At 40.1% G+C, this 13,831-nt stretch overlaps 1 protein-coding gene across 1 annotated transcript; it reads right to left on the minus strand.

The window, feature by feature from the left end:
- On the minus strand, positions 1-10,402 carry LOC120722044 (Fc receptor-like protein 5; the record flags this gene model as incomplete). The annotated part of the gene is made up of 6 exons (XM_040012821.1): positions 10,133-10,402; positions 5,959-6,243; positions 5,583-5,858; positions 5,135-5,434; positions 4,030-4,290; positions 1-200 (listed from the first exon to the last, which is right to left on the minus strand). Coding segments are annotated over exons 3-6 (825 nt in total), but the record flags the coding sequence as incomplete, so codon positions are not given.
- Positions 10,403-13,831: the final 3,429 nt, after the last annotated feature.

Raw genomic sequence — 13,831 nt, forward strand, 5'->3', positions numbered from 1 at the left:
CTTGTAGAAACCTTCATCAGACTTTGACACCGCAGAGATGTTCAGCTCCCCTCGGGTATCATTTTCAATAAGTTTGTCATTGTGATAGAAAAACACATTGGAAAGTATTTTTTGTGTTCTCAAACTGCAGCTCAGACTAACAGAAGCTCCCTCAGTCACAGGATGAACAGGACTCACCAGGATAGGACCATTACCATCATCTGTGAAACAATCACACACAATTGTTTCAGTCACATCAGCTGGTGCACACTTTTAGGAAACGCTGACATGTAAGCTTCAGGGAGATTTTCACAGAAGCGACTCTGTGAAACAGATGATCGACTTGAATCCAGGTAAGAAAGAAATGCATGTAGTAAATGAAGTTAAACGGCTGACTGTCGGATTTTATAAGCTCATAATGTGATCTAACAGAGACTCACTTAGTAACTGATCTAAGGGTTGTGAATAGAATGAAATAAAAATAACTGCATTTAAAAACTTAAATACCAAGAAGGCCTGTGGGCCTGATGCTGTTCAGCTTTTCTCTTTAAACATTTGCTGATGAGCTGACTCCAGCTTGGAGTCCTGTTGATATCAGCTTCATCCTCACTATATAGAAAAAGGCTGCAATCAGCAAAATAATGATCACAGACCTGCAGCAGTAACATCAGTAGTAATGAAATCCTTTGAATGCATTATGGTTGAGCACTGAATGGAAAGTACAATTTGAATATAATTACTTTAACTCACTGGATTTTAAAGCATTTAGAAAACCCCTCAGCTTATGCACGATTGTTATTTATGATCTAAGATCAGCGTTTAATACCACCAGTGTTGGGACTAACGTGTTATTAAGTAACGCGTTACAGTAACTACGTTATTATTGTGGTAACGAGCACGGTAACTAGTTATTATGCCAAAATCAGGAACGCGTTAGTCGTTACTGGGAGTTAGATAGGGTCGTTACTCGTTACTTCGTGTGGTGGCTATTGCGGAGCTTCCACAGATTCAGTAACATTAGCAAGTGGTGGAGGCAGCAGGTGGATGAAGGAAAAGGGACGCAGAAGGAAAAGAGACCCGAGGCGGCCGCCGGTCCAAGTGTGAACTGAACTTCAGGTAAGAAGTTATGACCTGCAGTCTCTCTGGGTCAGATATAAACCAAGTTTAGGTGGAGTTTATTTTCGTTATTCTGACTTTTTCCGTACTGCGTGCTAGCTAGCATGATGGAGTTTCTATACAGCTGGGTGGTGCTATGAAGTTAATGATGTTGAACTTTATTTTGTTCATAAGTTATTAGAGTTGCCAACCGTCCCGTCTGGTATTCAGAGAAAATATTACGCGTTTCTTATTGAGGTGAAAAGGAACAGTTTGTCCCGTAATTCAGCTACAATGAAAAAGACACAAAGCTGGAGTTATTCTGTGTCTTTCCTGCACAGCTGCCTCTTCTTCTCTCATCCTCTCACCCTCCCTCTCCCGTTTCTACTTCAATCATGAAACTGATCAATGATCAGCTGATCGGCTCTCTTGTTTATTTATCGCCCACTTTGCGCCAGAAACAGGAAACCAGCGGATGTCGCGCTAAACAACAGCAGCACGTTTAAGCTTGATCAGCTGTTGTTAGAATTTATTTAATATTAATTTCTAGTATCAGCTGATGTTTACTGGAGCCACAGCTGCAAAAAAGCTGCTGGTCATGATATGGTTTGGTTATCTGGTGAGAGGGAAACATGAAGATGAAACCAGGAGATGTCCTTACTGAATCATCAGAGCTGAACAGGTGATGGAGAAACAGGTTTACCTTTTAGGTGACATGAATGAGTTGAAGGGAAGTTATGAACTGTTTCTGAGAGACAAATAACACCACGATCCTTTTTTAGGTAGCTGACAGCTGGTAACTGTGCAGGGGCGGATTTAGCAAAGTGTTGCCAGGGGGGCCAGGTAGGGCATTAACAGGGAGAGGGGGGCACAAAGAAATACTTTTCTTTCTTATTCTCGTTTAAAATGTCTAGCTTTTAAAAAATAATTATCTGAATCTTACAACAAACGATTGATAGATTGATGCATATATACCATCAAAACAGTGAACATCACTGTCACAACAGCGTTTGTTTTCATTCAAAGGCTTTATGATTTTTCCTATAATGGTGGGCCGGTCTCTAGTCAAAATGCCCGGGACGATTTTTTTGTCCCAGTCCAGCCCTGTATGCAGCTCATCTGCAGTCTGGTGTTGCCTACATCTTCCTATTCAGAAGGCAGAATTTCCGAGTTCTGAGTACAATCGAAAGCACCACGACTGCAGTTTTTGTGTTGGATGTAAAAGGCGCACATGACACTGTGACGTAGGCTAGAATCATGGCAGCAGTCAATGACGGTCCAGGCGTGGGATTTCTCTCGTGGAAATATGCACATTATCTTTTTTTTTCTATTGGTAGGTGGCACAGTGCACTTGTGGCAAGTAAGCAAGCTAGAAGACTGGCAAAGTTATGGAAGAAACACATTAACAAGAGAATTCTGAGTAAAACCAAAGTTACTTTCCCTAGTAACTAGTTACTTTGAAAGTAACGAGTAACTTGAAGTAACTGAGTTACTTTTGAGAGAACTAACTAGTAATGTAACTAAGTTACTATTTTAAACTAACTTACCCAACACTGAATACCACAAACACTTATACACTGTTAAATAACATGAAAGTGGATCCCTATATAATCGGATGGTTGTTTGGCTATTTTCATTAAAAAACAAAAGGAAGTGAAAGTCAGTTCTACTCGTTCACACATACAATTTATAAGAACAAGAGTCTCACAGGGCTGTGTGAGATCTCTTGTTCTTTTCATATTATATTTTAAAAATTGTGGAAATCAGAAGGGATTGTGCAGTGGTATAAGAAACACACCTTCGCATTAAATATAAAGAAAAATAATCGTCATATTTATAACGATCTTTGATGAAAGATCTATTGGAGATTGCTCAGACCTCTACATTGGAGAGACCAAAAAGCCACTTCACAAGCGCATGGCACAACACAGAAGAGCCACCTCCACAGGACAAGACTCAGCAGTCCATCTGCATCTTAAGGATAAAGGACACTCTTTCGAGGATGCCAATGTTCACATTTTGGACAGAGAGGACAGATGGTTTGAAAGAGGAGTGAAAGAAGCCATCTATGTCCACTGTGAGCGACCATCTTTGAACAGAGGCGGGGGTTTACGACACCAACTCTCTGCCATCTATAATCCAGTTTTGAGATCCCTTCCCAGACGCCTTAACGCCCACTCACATCCTGGGCCATCTGACCTCAGGAATTCGCATGATAAGGTGGGGCCAGGTTTCACAATGAACTCACCCGAAACTCTGGCTGATTGGGACCCACGCCCAGTTTCCCACCTTGGCTCAGGCGATTAGAGGATCATCAGGGGGTCCTTTTGTCCCTCTGTGGGGGGTCACTCCCACTAGGTTTATATCTGGGACTCTCCACCATTTGACCTTAGAACTGAATAAGCTTCTCGGATGAGAGGTGAAACGTCTTCAAGCAACTTAAAGAAGTCCAGACGCTTTTCTTTGCAAGCTCCTTTGACTACGATGACCTGGATGACTGAGAACCTTCACAGACATCTATTGGAGATCTCAGCCTGGTTTCAATGGTAAATTTCAGTGTTTAGTCTTCCCTGCAGGAGTCAAATTATTATCAGTACAATTGCTGAATCATTATGGGTGAAACTGTGGGTGAGTGTTTGCATTTTTGTTTGTTTTTTGCATGATGTGTTTCCCTAAGTTACTCTGAATGGAGACAATAAAAGTTTATCTAATGTGATGACAGAGATGTTGAGCTTTTTAGAGTTTTATTGTGATGCAGAAAATACAAAATACTCATTTAATTAGAGAACAAAAACCAAGAATATTGTTTGAAGCCTTGGAGCCTAAAATCATCTGAAATTCTCAGTTTTGTTTGTTTTGCCACATAGAATTACTTCACATAGAGCAAAGCTGAGACAAATGTTCATGTGACGTCTAAATCATTCAGATCCAAGAAGTAAATGTATAATAACATACTCTGTACAGTGATGTTGACTGCACTGCTGAACTCTCCTGATCCAGACTCACACCAGTACACCCCAGTATGTGACTTTGATGTGTGGATGTTACATGTGGATCCAGTCATTCTCCTACAGTCAGAGTACAGTCGGCCGTCCTCAGAGAACTTCCTCACTCTCCACTCAGTGAAGTTTCCCTCACAGGTCAGTGAGACAGAGTCAGAGGTGAAGTGTTGCACTCTGTCAGGACTCACTGTGAGAGACGCTGCTGAATGAACATCTGGAAACAACATGCAGTGAAGACACAAAGCTCACAGATGTTAGGATTCAAAATATCACAGTGAAAAAAATAGTTCTTGCTAAACCCACCATAACTGCAAATAAATCTATGAATGAGATTTGTTAATACAGATTTAAATGTTGTGACTCCTGCAGCTGGAAAGATTTCACTGAACCATCTGGGTCTCTCAGTAATAATCTCACAGCATCATTAGAAGCTACATTAGAAGTTTCTGTAAACCTGCTTTCCTACAGTTTGTCCACAGTGTGCATGTTTGTTGTTGCACAAGCAAATATCTTCATCATCTGTCATGTAATAAGATGTCTGACATTTGTGACCTTATTACAAACAGTCAGATCATTATCAGACAGTTTAACATCAGCAGATCTTAAATGTTTGTTGTCTTTGCTTCTACAAATCATGACAGCACTTTTACAGGCATCATGTCTGATATCATTTTTCACAGCAAAAGCACAACAACATGAGGACTAAAGACCACGAGATCATCTGTGTACATAATGTGCTTCACAGGAGTGCTGCCAGCTTTACAGACTTTCTAATCATCAACATGAAGATTAAAAAGTTTCATCCTCGTTTAACTCTGTGAGAAACAAACAAGGAGGAATTTGAATAACAACAGAAGTGTCTGACTGAAGCTCAGTTTACTTGAATGTAGTGAGAAAGGATGAGATTCAATTTAATCCTTATGAGGAAACTTAAGTATAATCATTTAATTCAATTTAATTGTAATTGGACATCAGATTTCAATGTCAGCATGCCGCTGCAAGAAAAATAATGGTGAATTAAAGTGATGACATAATTTATTAGAGAGAAACAAGCTGACCTGCAGACCAGACAAACTTTGGTCGACTGTGATCAGTGTGATACTCTGGGTCTCCTCTTCCAGCTCTGCACAGATATCCTGCTGTGTGTGTCTGTCCATGAATGATGTAGGAGTCCTGTGCAGTCCCACTGCCATCAGGTAGCAGCTCATAACTGGAGGATTTCTCTGATAGATCAGGAACAGCTTTATACCAGTAGAAGCTCCATCCTGCAGACGGATGTTCAACCTCACAGTTCAGAGTTACTGAGGCTCCAGGACTCAGCCATGATGGAGACACAGTGAGGACAGGACGGGGTTTATCTGTTCAACAAAGATTTTCTCTCAGTGAACATGTAGTACAGTCTCTGAACAGTGAGCTCAGTTTATACAAAGAATAATAATCTCAGTCTATATGAACAGAAACACATTTTACAAAGTGTTCAAACAGCTTAAAGCAAACATGACTTACTGTCAGAAACTGTCAGTGTGACTGAATCACTCCACTCTGTTGTTTCATGCTGTGAACTTTTCATTCTGCCCTTACAGCGATAGTTTCCACTGTTCAATGATGAAGCAGATCTAATCCTGTATTCATTTTGATTTGGAGCTTTTATGATGCTGTTTGCTTCCCACTCATAATCCCACTCAGTGTCTCCTCCATGGATCTCACATCTGACAGTGATCGTCTCTCCTCTGTATATCTCAGACCAGTTTGGATGCAGAGTCACAACAGGCCTGTTTGACACTGTTAATGTTCAAGAAAGTACAATAAAAACACATGAATGACAAAAGGTTCAATTACCATCAGATGTAGTGCTTTGTGGTAAGTTCAAGTTTGAACTCACCAGTTGTGTCAATCCAAACTGTCTCACTGTCCTCTGTGTAGTAAACTGGTTCTCCTCTTCCTCCTCTGCACCAGTAGAGTCCTCCCTCTGAGACACTGATTTGTTCATTTCTCACAGGTTCAGAAGATTTCCCATCTCTGTACCAGTAGTATTTCCATCCAGATGATGATGATGGTGATGATGATGATGGTGATGATGATGATGGGCTCACAGAGCAGGTCAGGGTCACACTGCCCCCTACTGGCACAGCTGTCCTATCAGCTCTCAGTTCAGCCTTTGGTTTCGCTGCAGTTCAGTTTAGAACAAGAACATAAAAGTAAAAATGACTGAATCAGAACAATGTAAAGATGGAAACATGTGAATGATCAAATATCACAAAACTTTATTAGTGAAGCTATAACAAAGTGGTGTGACACAAAATACTCTGAAATACTGTTTTGATCTGCACAGCAATTTTTTTTAGAATTTACTTCAGGTATTTAAAATTAATTAATAAATGCATAGTCGTTTATTCTCAATTAATTTGACGCATGACTTAGTTAATTCATCTGTAATGAGAAGTAACCCAGGTTAATATGATCTGATTGTATTTAGCATGCTATGTCCTGTGTTCTTACTAAATCTGCTGTTAAAGCCTCTGATAGCTAAGATGAGACCTAGTAAGTGTGTTTTATGTTCTTTTGCTGTGGAAGCTGACATTTCATGTGCACAGAATGGGTTTTAAAAGACACATCGATGGTTTGGAGGAAGTAATTACTGAAGCTAACTCAGAAAGATCAATTAGAGAAAAAACTCTAAATAAATATCAATGGTACTGAAAGTAGCTGCACATAATGTTTTGTCTGTGAGATGATTATGAGTAATTTCTATACTCATTAAATGTAATTACTCTAAATTAATAACATACCAGCACAGACCAGCATCCAATAAAATGAGGCCATATTGTCGTCTGCAGTTCAGAGTTCATGAAATGGCCAGTATTTGTACAGCGCTTTACTAGATCCTAAGGACCCCAAAGCGCATTACACATTCAGTCATCCACCCATCCACACACACATTCAAACACTGGTGATGGCAAGCTACATTGTACCCACAGTCACCCTGGGGCGCACTGACAGAGGCGAGGTTCATTAAGTGAAAAAGATCCAGTGGTGTGTTTGTCACCAGACTCTTTAACTAAAACCTGAAACCTCTAAGATCATTTCAACAATAGACAACATGCTAAAAACAACTGAAGGAACTGCATCATATGTTGGTGAAACAGGGAGTAATAAAAATATAAATAACACAAATACAGAAGTGAAAATATTGGATGTAACTGTTGTACTTAGTGGATGTGGTGGAGCAGCTGAAACAGGTTCAGCATTTGTTCTGCACTTCATGTATTAGAGCTGCACAGCAGAGAGGTTACTCTGATATGTTTTGTTCTCTTCACTGTGAATAAAAAGCTGCTTTTCAAAATATTTTACTGAGCAGCACAAATGAAACAGCTACAAAGCTGCAAGAACAACAGATTCTTACTGATGTTGATAAAACAGATCTCCAACTTACATGATACAGTCAGTGTGATGGTATCACTCCACTCTGTTAACAAATAGGTCCTTGTGCCCCGACAGCTGTATCCTCCACTGTCAGACTCAGCAGCGCTGCTGATTCTGTATTCATTGATGTTTCAGGTTATGTTTTCCTGGCCTCGTCTTCCATTCATACGTTCGCACTTAGTCCCTTTCACTTCACTGAATCTCACATCTGACAGTGGACTGTCATCACTGCTTAGATTCTGAGTCCAGGGTGGCTGCATGGGTCAACCTTGGGCTTACTGGGAAACTGTTCACATAAGAATGATCCAGTTAGGAGAAGAGAACAGGAAACCTCTGCTGTTTATAACATAAGAGTAGAGTTACTGCAAAACAGCTGATTCACAGACAAACAGTTTGAAGACTCAACATCAACAACAAAGTCACAAATAAAACTATTGATAGCTTTCAAACTGTAACACAACATTTTTTAGTAAACGTACAAGTATTTACTTTGTACAGTTATCTTTTATTTTATATTCTTTATAAATAAATTTATTATTTACAAAAGTTACTGATTTTTTTTAATGAGTTGTCCTTAAGTCTGATTTCTTTCACAAGATGCAATCTTTGAGGGTGTGTAAACAAATCAGTGTGGATAAACAAGAAAACACTTTAGATTAAATCTAGAAACAGGATGAGGAGAGACTTTTTTTAAATCCCAGGATTAGTTAGGCTTTTGAAGAAGTTACTCTGTCAAGGCCGATCCTTAATCTCACAATCTTAAAGTAGACACAAAAAAACTGAAGTTCTTCTCTTTTTCTATTTCCATCTCTCCAAGTAATCCTGCTGTCAGAAAGAGAAACAGAAGAACAGACTAGTCCCCAAAGACAGGACGTGACAGTAATGACAACTTTATACAAGACTTTTCAAACTCAAAATTTCACAACTCTTTATAGGAGCAGAAGAATAAATAAACAAAAGTGACAAATGTAGAAAAAGCAACACAGTTCAAAGAACATTAACATGTCGAGTAAAACTGGAGAATTTGTCTCATGAAAATTACTACTTAAAGAATTAAAAGGAAGTGACTGACTCCATGTCAGACTCCAGGCCATGAAGCACCTTAAAAGCAAATAATTAAATCCTGAAATCAGTTTGAAAACATGCTGGGAGCCAGTGTAACAGTGGGACAGGTGTAATCCCATGTGATGTGATTCGATGTGATGTGATGTGTTTGAGTTGGTCTGCAGTCATTCATCTGATTGTTTGATGAGACTGTTTCAGTGATTTAGGTGAAAAATCAAAGCATGTAAAATGGTTTCCTGTCTTTAAATGTTGTAAAATGATTCATAACTTATGTTGCAATTAATCCAGAAATATTTTTGTTATTGTCTTGAAATTTTCCAGCAGAGAAGCAGCTGATGGCAGCGTGTGTTCAGCGTGTGTTCAGCATGTGTCCAGCATGTGTTCAGCATGTGTTCAGCTTGTGTTTAGCATGTGTCCAGCATGTGTCCAGCGTGTGTCCAGCATGTGTTCAGCTTGTGTTCAGCATGTGTCCAGCATGTGTTCCGCTGTGTTCAGCATGTGTTCAGCGTGTGTCAGCATGTGTTCGCATGTGTCCAGCATGTGTTCAGCATGTGTCCAGCATGTGTTCAGCTGTGTTTAGCATGTGTCCAGCATGTGTTCGCATGTGTCCAGCATGTGTTCAGCTGTGTTAGCGTGTCCAGCATGCAGCATGTGTCAGCATGTGTTCAGCGTCCAGCATGTGTTCAGCGTGTTAGCATGTGTCCAGCATGTGTCCAGCATGTGTTCAGCATGTGTCCAGCATGTGTTCAGCGTGTGTCCAGCATGTGTTCAGCTTGTGTTTAGCATGTCCAGCATGTGTCAGCGTGTGTCCAGCATGTGTCCAGCATGTGTTCAGCTGTGTTCAGCATGTGTCCAGCATGTGTTCAGCGTGTGTCCAGCATGTGTTCAGCTTGTGTTCAGCATGTGTCCAGCGTGTTCCAGCGTGTGTTCAGCGTGTGTTCAGCGTGTGTTCAGCGTGTGTTCAGCATGTGTTCAGCATGTGTTCAGCGTGTGTTCAGCATGTGTTCAGCATGTGTTCAGCATGTGTTCAGCATGTGTTTAGCATGTGTCCAGCGTGTGTTCAGCATGTGTTCAGCATGTGTTCAGCATGTGTTCAGCATGTGTCCAGCATGTGTCCAGCATGTGTCCAGCATGTGTTCAGCATGTGTTCAGCGTGTGTTCAGCGTGTGTCCAGCATGTGTCCAGCGTGTGTCCAGCGTGTGTCCAGCATGTGTTCAGCGTGTGTTCAGCTGAGGAGATTCAATGGCAACATTTAAAGTTTCTCCTGAGTTTAGCTGAAAGACATTAGCTCACATTCAGTTTTGAAACAGTGATGAAAACTCTGCTTTGCAGCCACAGACACAAGGCAGCTGGGACAATGACAATTGCATTTATTTTTTCATGTTACAAACACATTTTTTTTCTTTTCCGGATGTTTGACTCTGAATGACGACTGAATATTTTTATAAAGGAAAAAACTGTTTTACATGACTTTGGATACTAAACTAAAAAAAAAAAAAACTGCAGTACTGTTTAAAGTATTTTGTTGTGTTTTGGGAATTAAAATGTGTGAAATGTGTCCAACTTACCTGTTACTTTCAATGTGGTGATGTCACTCCACTCTGTCCAGGAAGAGTTTCTTCTGCCCCGACAGCTGTATTCTCCACTGTCAGACTCAGCAGCGCTGCTGATTCTGTATTCATTGGATGTTGGAGGTGTGTTTACCTCAGCTGTTCTCCATTCATACGTCCACTGAGCTCCTTCACCTCCCTGAATCTCACATCTGACAGTGACTGTCTCACCGCTGTATATCTGAGTCCAGGGTGGCTGCAGGGTCACAGTGGGCTTAGGAGGAGCTGATCAAATAAAACATAGCATTAGCAGACTGATAATTTGACTTAAAAAATCAACAATAAAAGTTGTTTTTATACTTTTTAAATGTTTTATACATTTATGAACATACAATCCATTAGTTGTCAGTTAGCTGTGTTTGCTAACAATGCTGTTAAACCTCCAGTGGTGGATTCAGAGCTGGAGATTTAAAGATAAACGAAGTGAAAAAACTGCTGCTATAAGTAAACATACGAGCAGTTTGGGAAAGGCTAACATAGCAGACCAGTCTCTCCTAAAATGAGGACAATCATTTATTATTGTTTTACACTACTTTTGTTAGTATTTTGTTCTGTTTTTGGATGAATTGTGTAATAAAAAAAAATAAGTGAGGAGATGCGTTTAACTTGTATCCCTGAATCATATCTGACAGTGACTTTCTCACCTCTGTATATCTGAGTCGTGGATGGTTGGAGGGTCACAGTGTCACGGTTCTGGGTCCGTTGGACCCAGTATTTTGAGTTCATTATGTTTTGGTACTTTTGCATCATAGATTTTCCTTTACGTTTCTCTGGTACTTGGTGTTTCAGTTATCTTGGTGTTTTTCTATATTATGATTTATGATCTGATACTGTTGTGATTATGATTATCATTTAGTAGCCTTTGGTCAGTGTCAAGTCTGTCTCTTTCATGTCTGTGTCTTACGTTGTCAAGTTCTGGTTATCATGTCTGCGTCTCATTATGTTTCCTATTTTATTTGGAAGAGATCCTGTGCTTTTATATCATGGTTTATGTTTTGAGTCCTTTGATGTACTGTTTCTTGTTTCCCTGGATCTCAGTTATGGTTATCTTAGCTTTAGCTCTTTGGCTTTGTTATATGGCTTCCCTGTGTTCCATGTTATGTCCACTGTGATGTTTTGTACCACGTTTCAGGTTCCTATGTTCTGTCTCCCCAGTTGCTGTTTAGTTTGCGTGTTTTAGAATTCAGTCAGTGTGTTTCCTGTTCTACTTTGAAGGTCCATGCCTCATGTGAGTGTTTCTAGCTTTGCTTGTCTCGTCAGTCCTGATTTCTCCCAGCTGTGCCCTCCTTCTGTGTCTCATTCCCTCGTTATCCCTCTGTGTATTTAAGTCCTGTGTTTCTCTTTGTCAGTGTCGTAGTCTCCCTCATGCTGTGTGTGCTTCTCCCCGTGGTTCCTGGTATACTTTATGTTTATCTTTCCCAGTTTAGTTTAGTACCGTTTTTGTGTTTCGCCTTTTGCCAGCATTAAAGCTGTGTTTTTGAGTTTACGTTTTGTCTCCGTGAGTTTGCGTTTGGGTCCTCTCCTGCCTGCCACACAGCTGAATCTTGACACACAGTGGGCTCAGGAGGAGCTGTTCAAATAAAAAATATCATTATCATTAAAAATCTATCCTGGTTTTATTGCTCTTGTTAATTGTAATTATATTTTTGTGTCCTGGTAAAAATTTGACTAAAAATCAACAATAAAAAGTTTAGTTTTTACCAAACAGATTAAATGATATTTAGACTCTACCAGCAGAGTGACTGAACACAACCAGGTGTGCACAAATCTAAACTGTGACACTGAACATCGACGCATAAACACACAATATCATTTAAACAACCTCAGTTTTACAGTCAAATATCACACAATTTACTTATTTCCAGAGGTGGGAAGTAACGAAGTACAAATCTGTACTTTACTTGAGTATTTATGTTGACATTGTGTTTTTCATAGTGTGAAGCATGCTGCAAAACAAACTGAGGTAGAATCACTGTGTTATTTAAGGCTGCATGAAAATCCTCTACAGATTAGTGCAGGATAAACAGGTTAGTTTGCTGTACTGTGATGGATTTAAAGGAAAGACCAGTGTGTGACTGGTGCACAGTGACAGTCCAATATAAAGTCAGTATAAACAGTGTACTGTGAGTGTAGAGACGAGGACAACTCATGAAACGTCTGCTTACATCAGACTGAATTCAGGTGGATAAATCTGTAAAGAGCAGCAAGTCAGCTGATCACAGCTCATACATTAAGAAAATCTACTGGAGCTCTCAATAGAAAATAGCCTGAGCCATTAAAAACTGATTTTAGGGCTCTGCACCGCTGAATCCCACTTTAGACTCTTGTCCATTCTCTTCCGCTTATCCTTATCAGGGTCGCAGGAGGCTATAGACTATCCCAGCTATCATAGAGCGAGAGGCAGGGTACACCCTGGACAGGTCGCCAGTCTGTTGCAGGGCTAAGACAGAGACACAGACAAAATTCACACTCCCACATATTTAAAATAATCAATTCACTTAACCCCACTAAGTGCATGTCTTTAGACTGTGGGAGGAAGCCGGAGTATCTGGTATTTCCTTTCATTTTTCCATGTAGCTTTGTACAAGGATTTTGAGAACTCCAAGAGTTAATACAAAAGCGTACACTGAGGTAAGCAGCACACATGCCAATATCAGTGAGATACACTGCACTACTCACACAAATCATCATCTTCTTGTAAATCTGTACTGTAATCTGTTCAGATAAACATCCATGAAAAGAGAATTAGTCTGTATGAAGGCAGCACACACCTTAAGTGCAAAGTGCAAAGTGCAAGTGCAAAACTGAGCGAGAGGGGCTGCTATTGTGTGTGTGTGTGGATAATAGCAAACACTGAGATACATTTTTTGCATGCAGCAATGAATTTTTCTTCACTCAAAATTAATTTCTCCTCAAAATGCAACACTTACCTGCAATTTTTTTTTTTTTACGTGGGGTCAGAATAGTGGCACAAAAATAACGCCATATAAAACCGACTGACAACTGACTCCATAAATATACAAGATGGTGATGAGGAAACACACGGAGAAGACAGCTGGGGGGAATAAACATAATGACACAATACAGGAAGCAAAACTGAACACAGGATGGGACACTGTCAAAGTAATACAGGAAACACTGAGACCTACACCTGAGACACACGGACTTGACAACAACAGTGATAAACAAACAGGGAGGCAATAGCAGAGACACAAGGACAGGAACAGATTTACAGTATTTAACTGTTTTTCTACGTGATGAAGAAAAAGCTGCTGTGAGAAAGAGAGAAACCTGTCGGCACCACCCTTTGACTTAAATTGTAAGAAACAAATGTGTAAAAATAGAAAGAAACTTCTGGTAGCTCATCATTATTATATCTATACTATATTTCTATAGTAGATGCTGAAAAATAGAAACATTTCTGTTTACCTGCACTTTAATCATTTGCTGTTTTACCTGTTTGGTAGTTGTTGAAATGGTTTGGCCTGTACCACTAAACTTGCTGTCTTCAGAACCTGCCCCCCTTCTTTCTTTCACATAATGGTATGATCCCAGCCTGTCTTTGCATGTGATTGGTGCGCCCATCAAAGCACGATTCGTAGCAGGGCTGAAGATTCAGCTCCCACATACCGAGGGTCCATTAATAAGTGGCTCGCA

Source organism: Simochromis diagramma, unplaced genomic scaffold (assembly GCF_900408965.1).
Source record: "Simochromis diagramma unplaced genomic scaffold, fSimDia1.1 OVJJ01000082.1, whole genome shotgun sequence".
In the NCBI taxonomy this organism is placed as follows: domain Eukaryota; kingdom Metazoa; phylum Chordata; class Actinopteri; order Cichliformes; family Cichlidae; genus Simochromis; species Simochromis diagramma.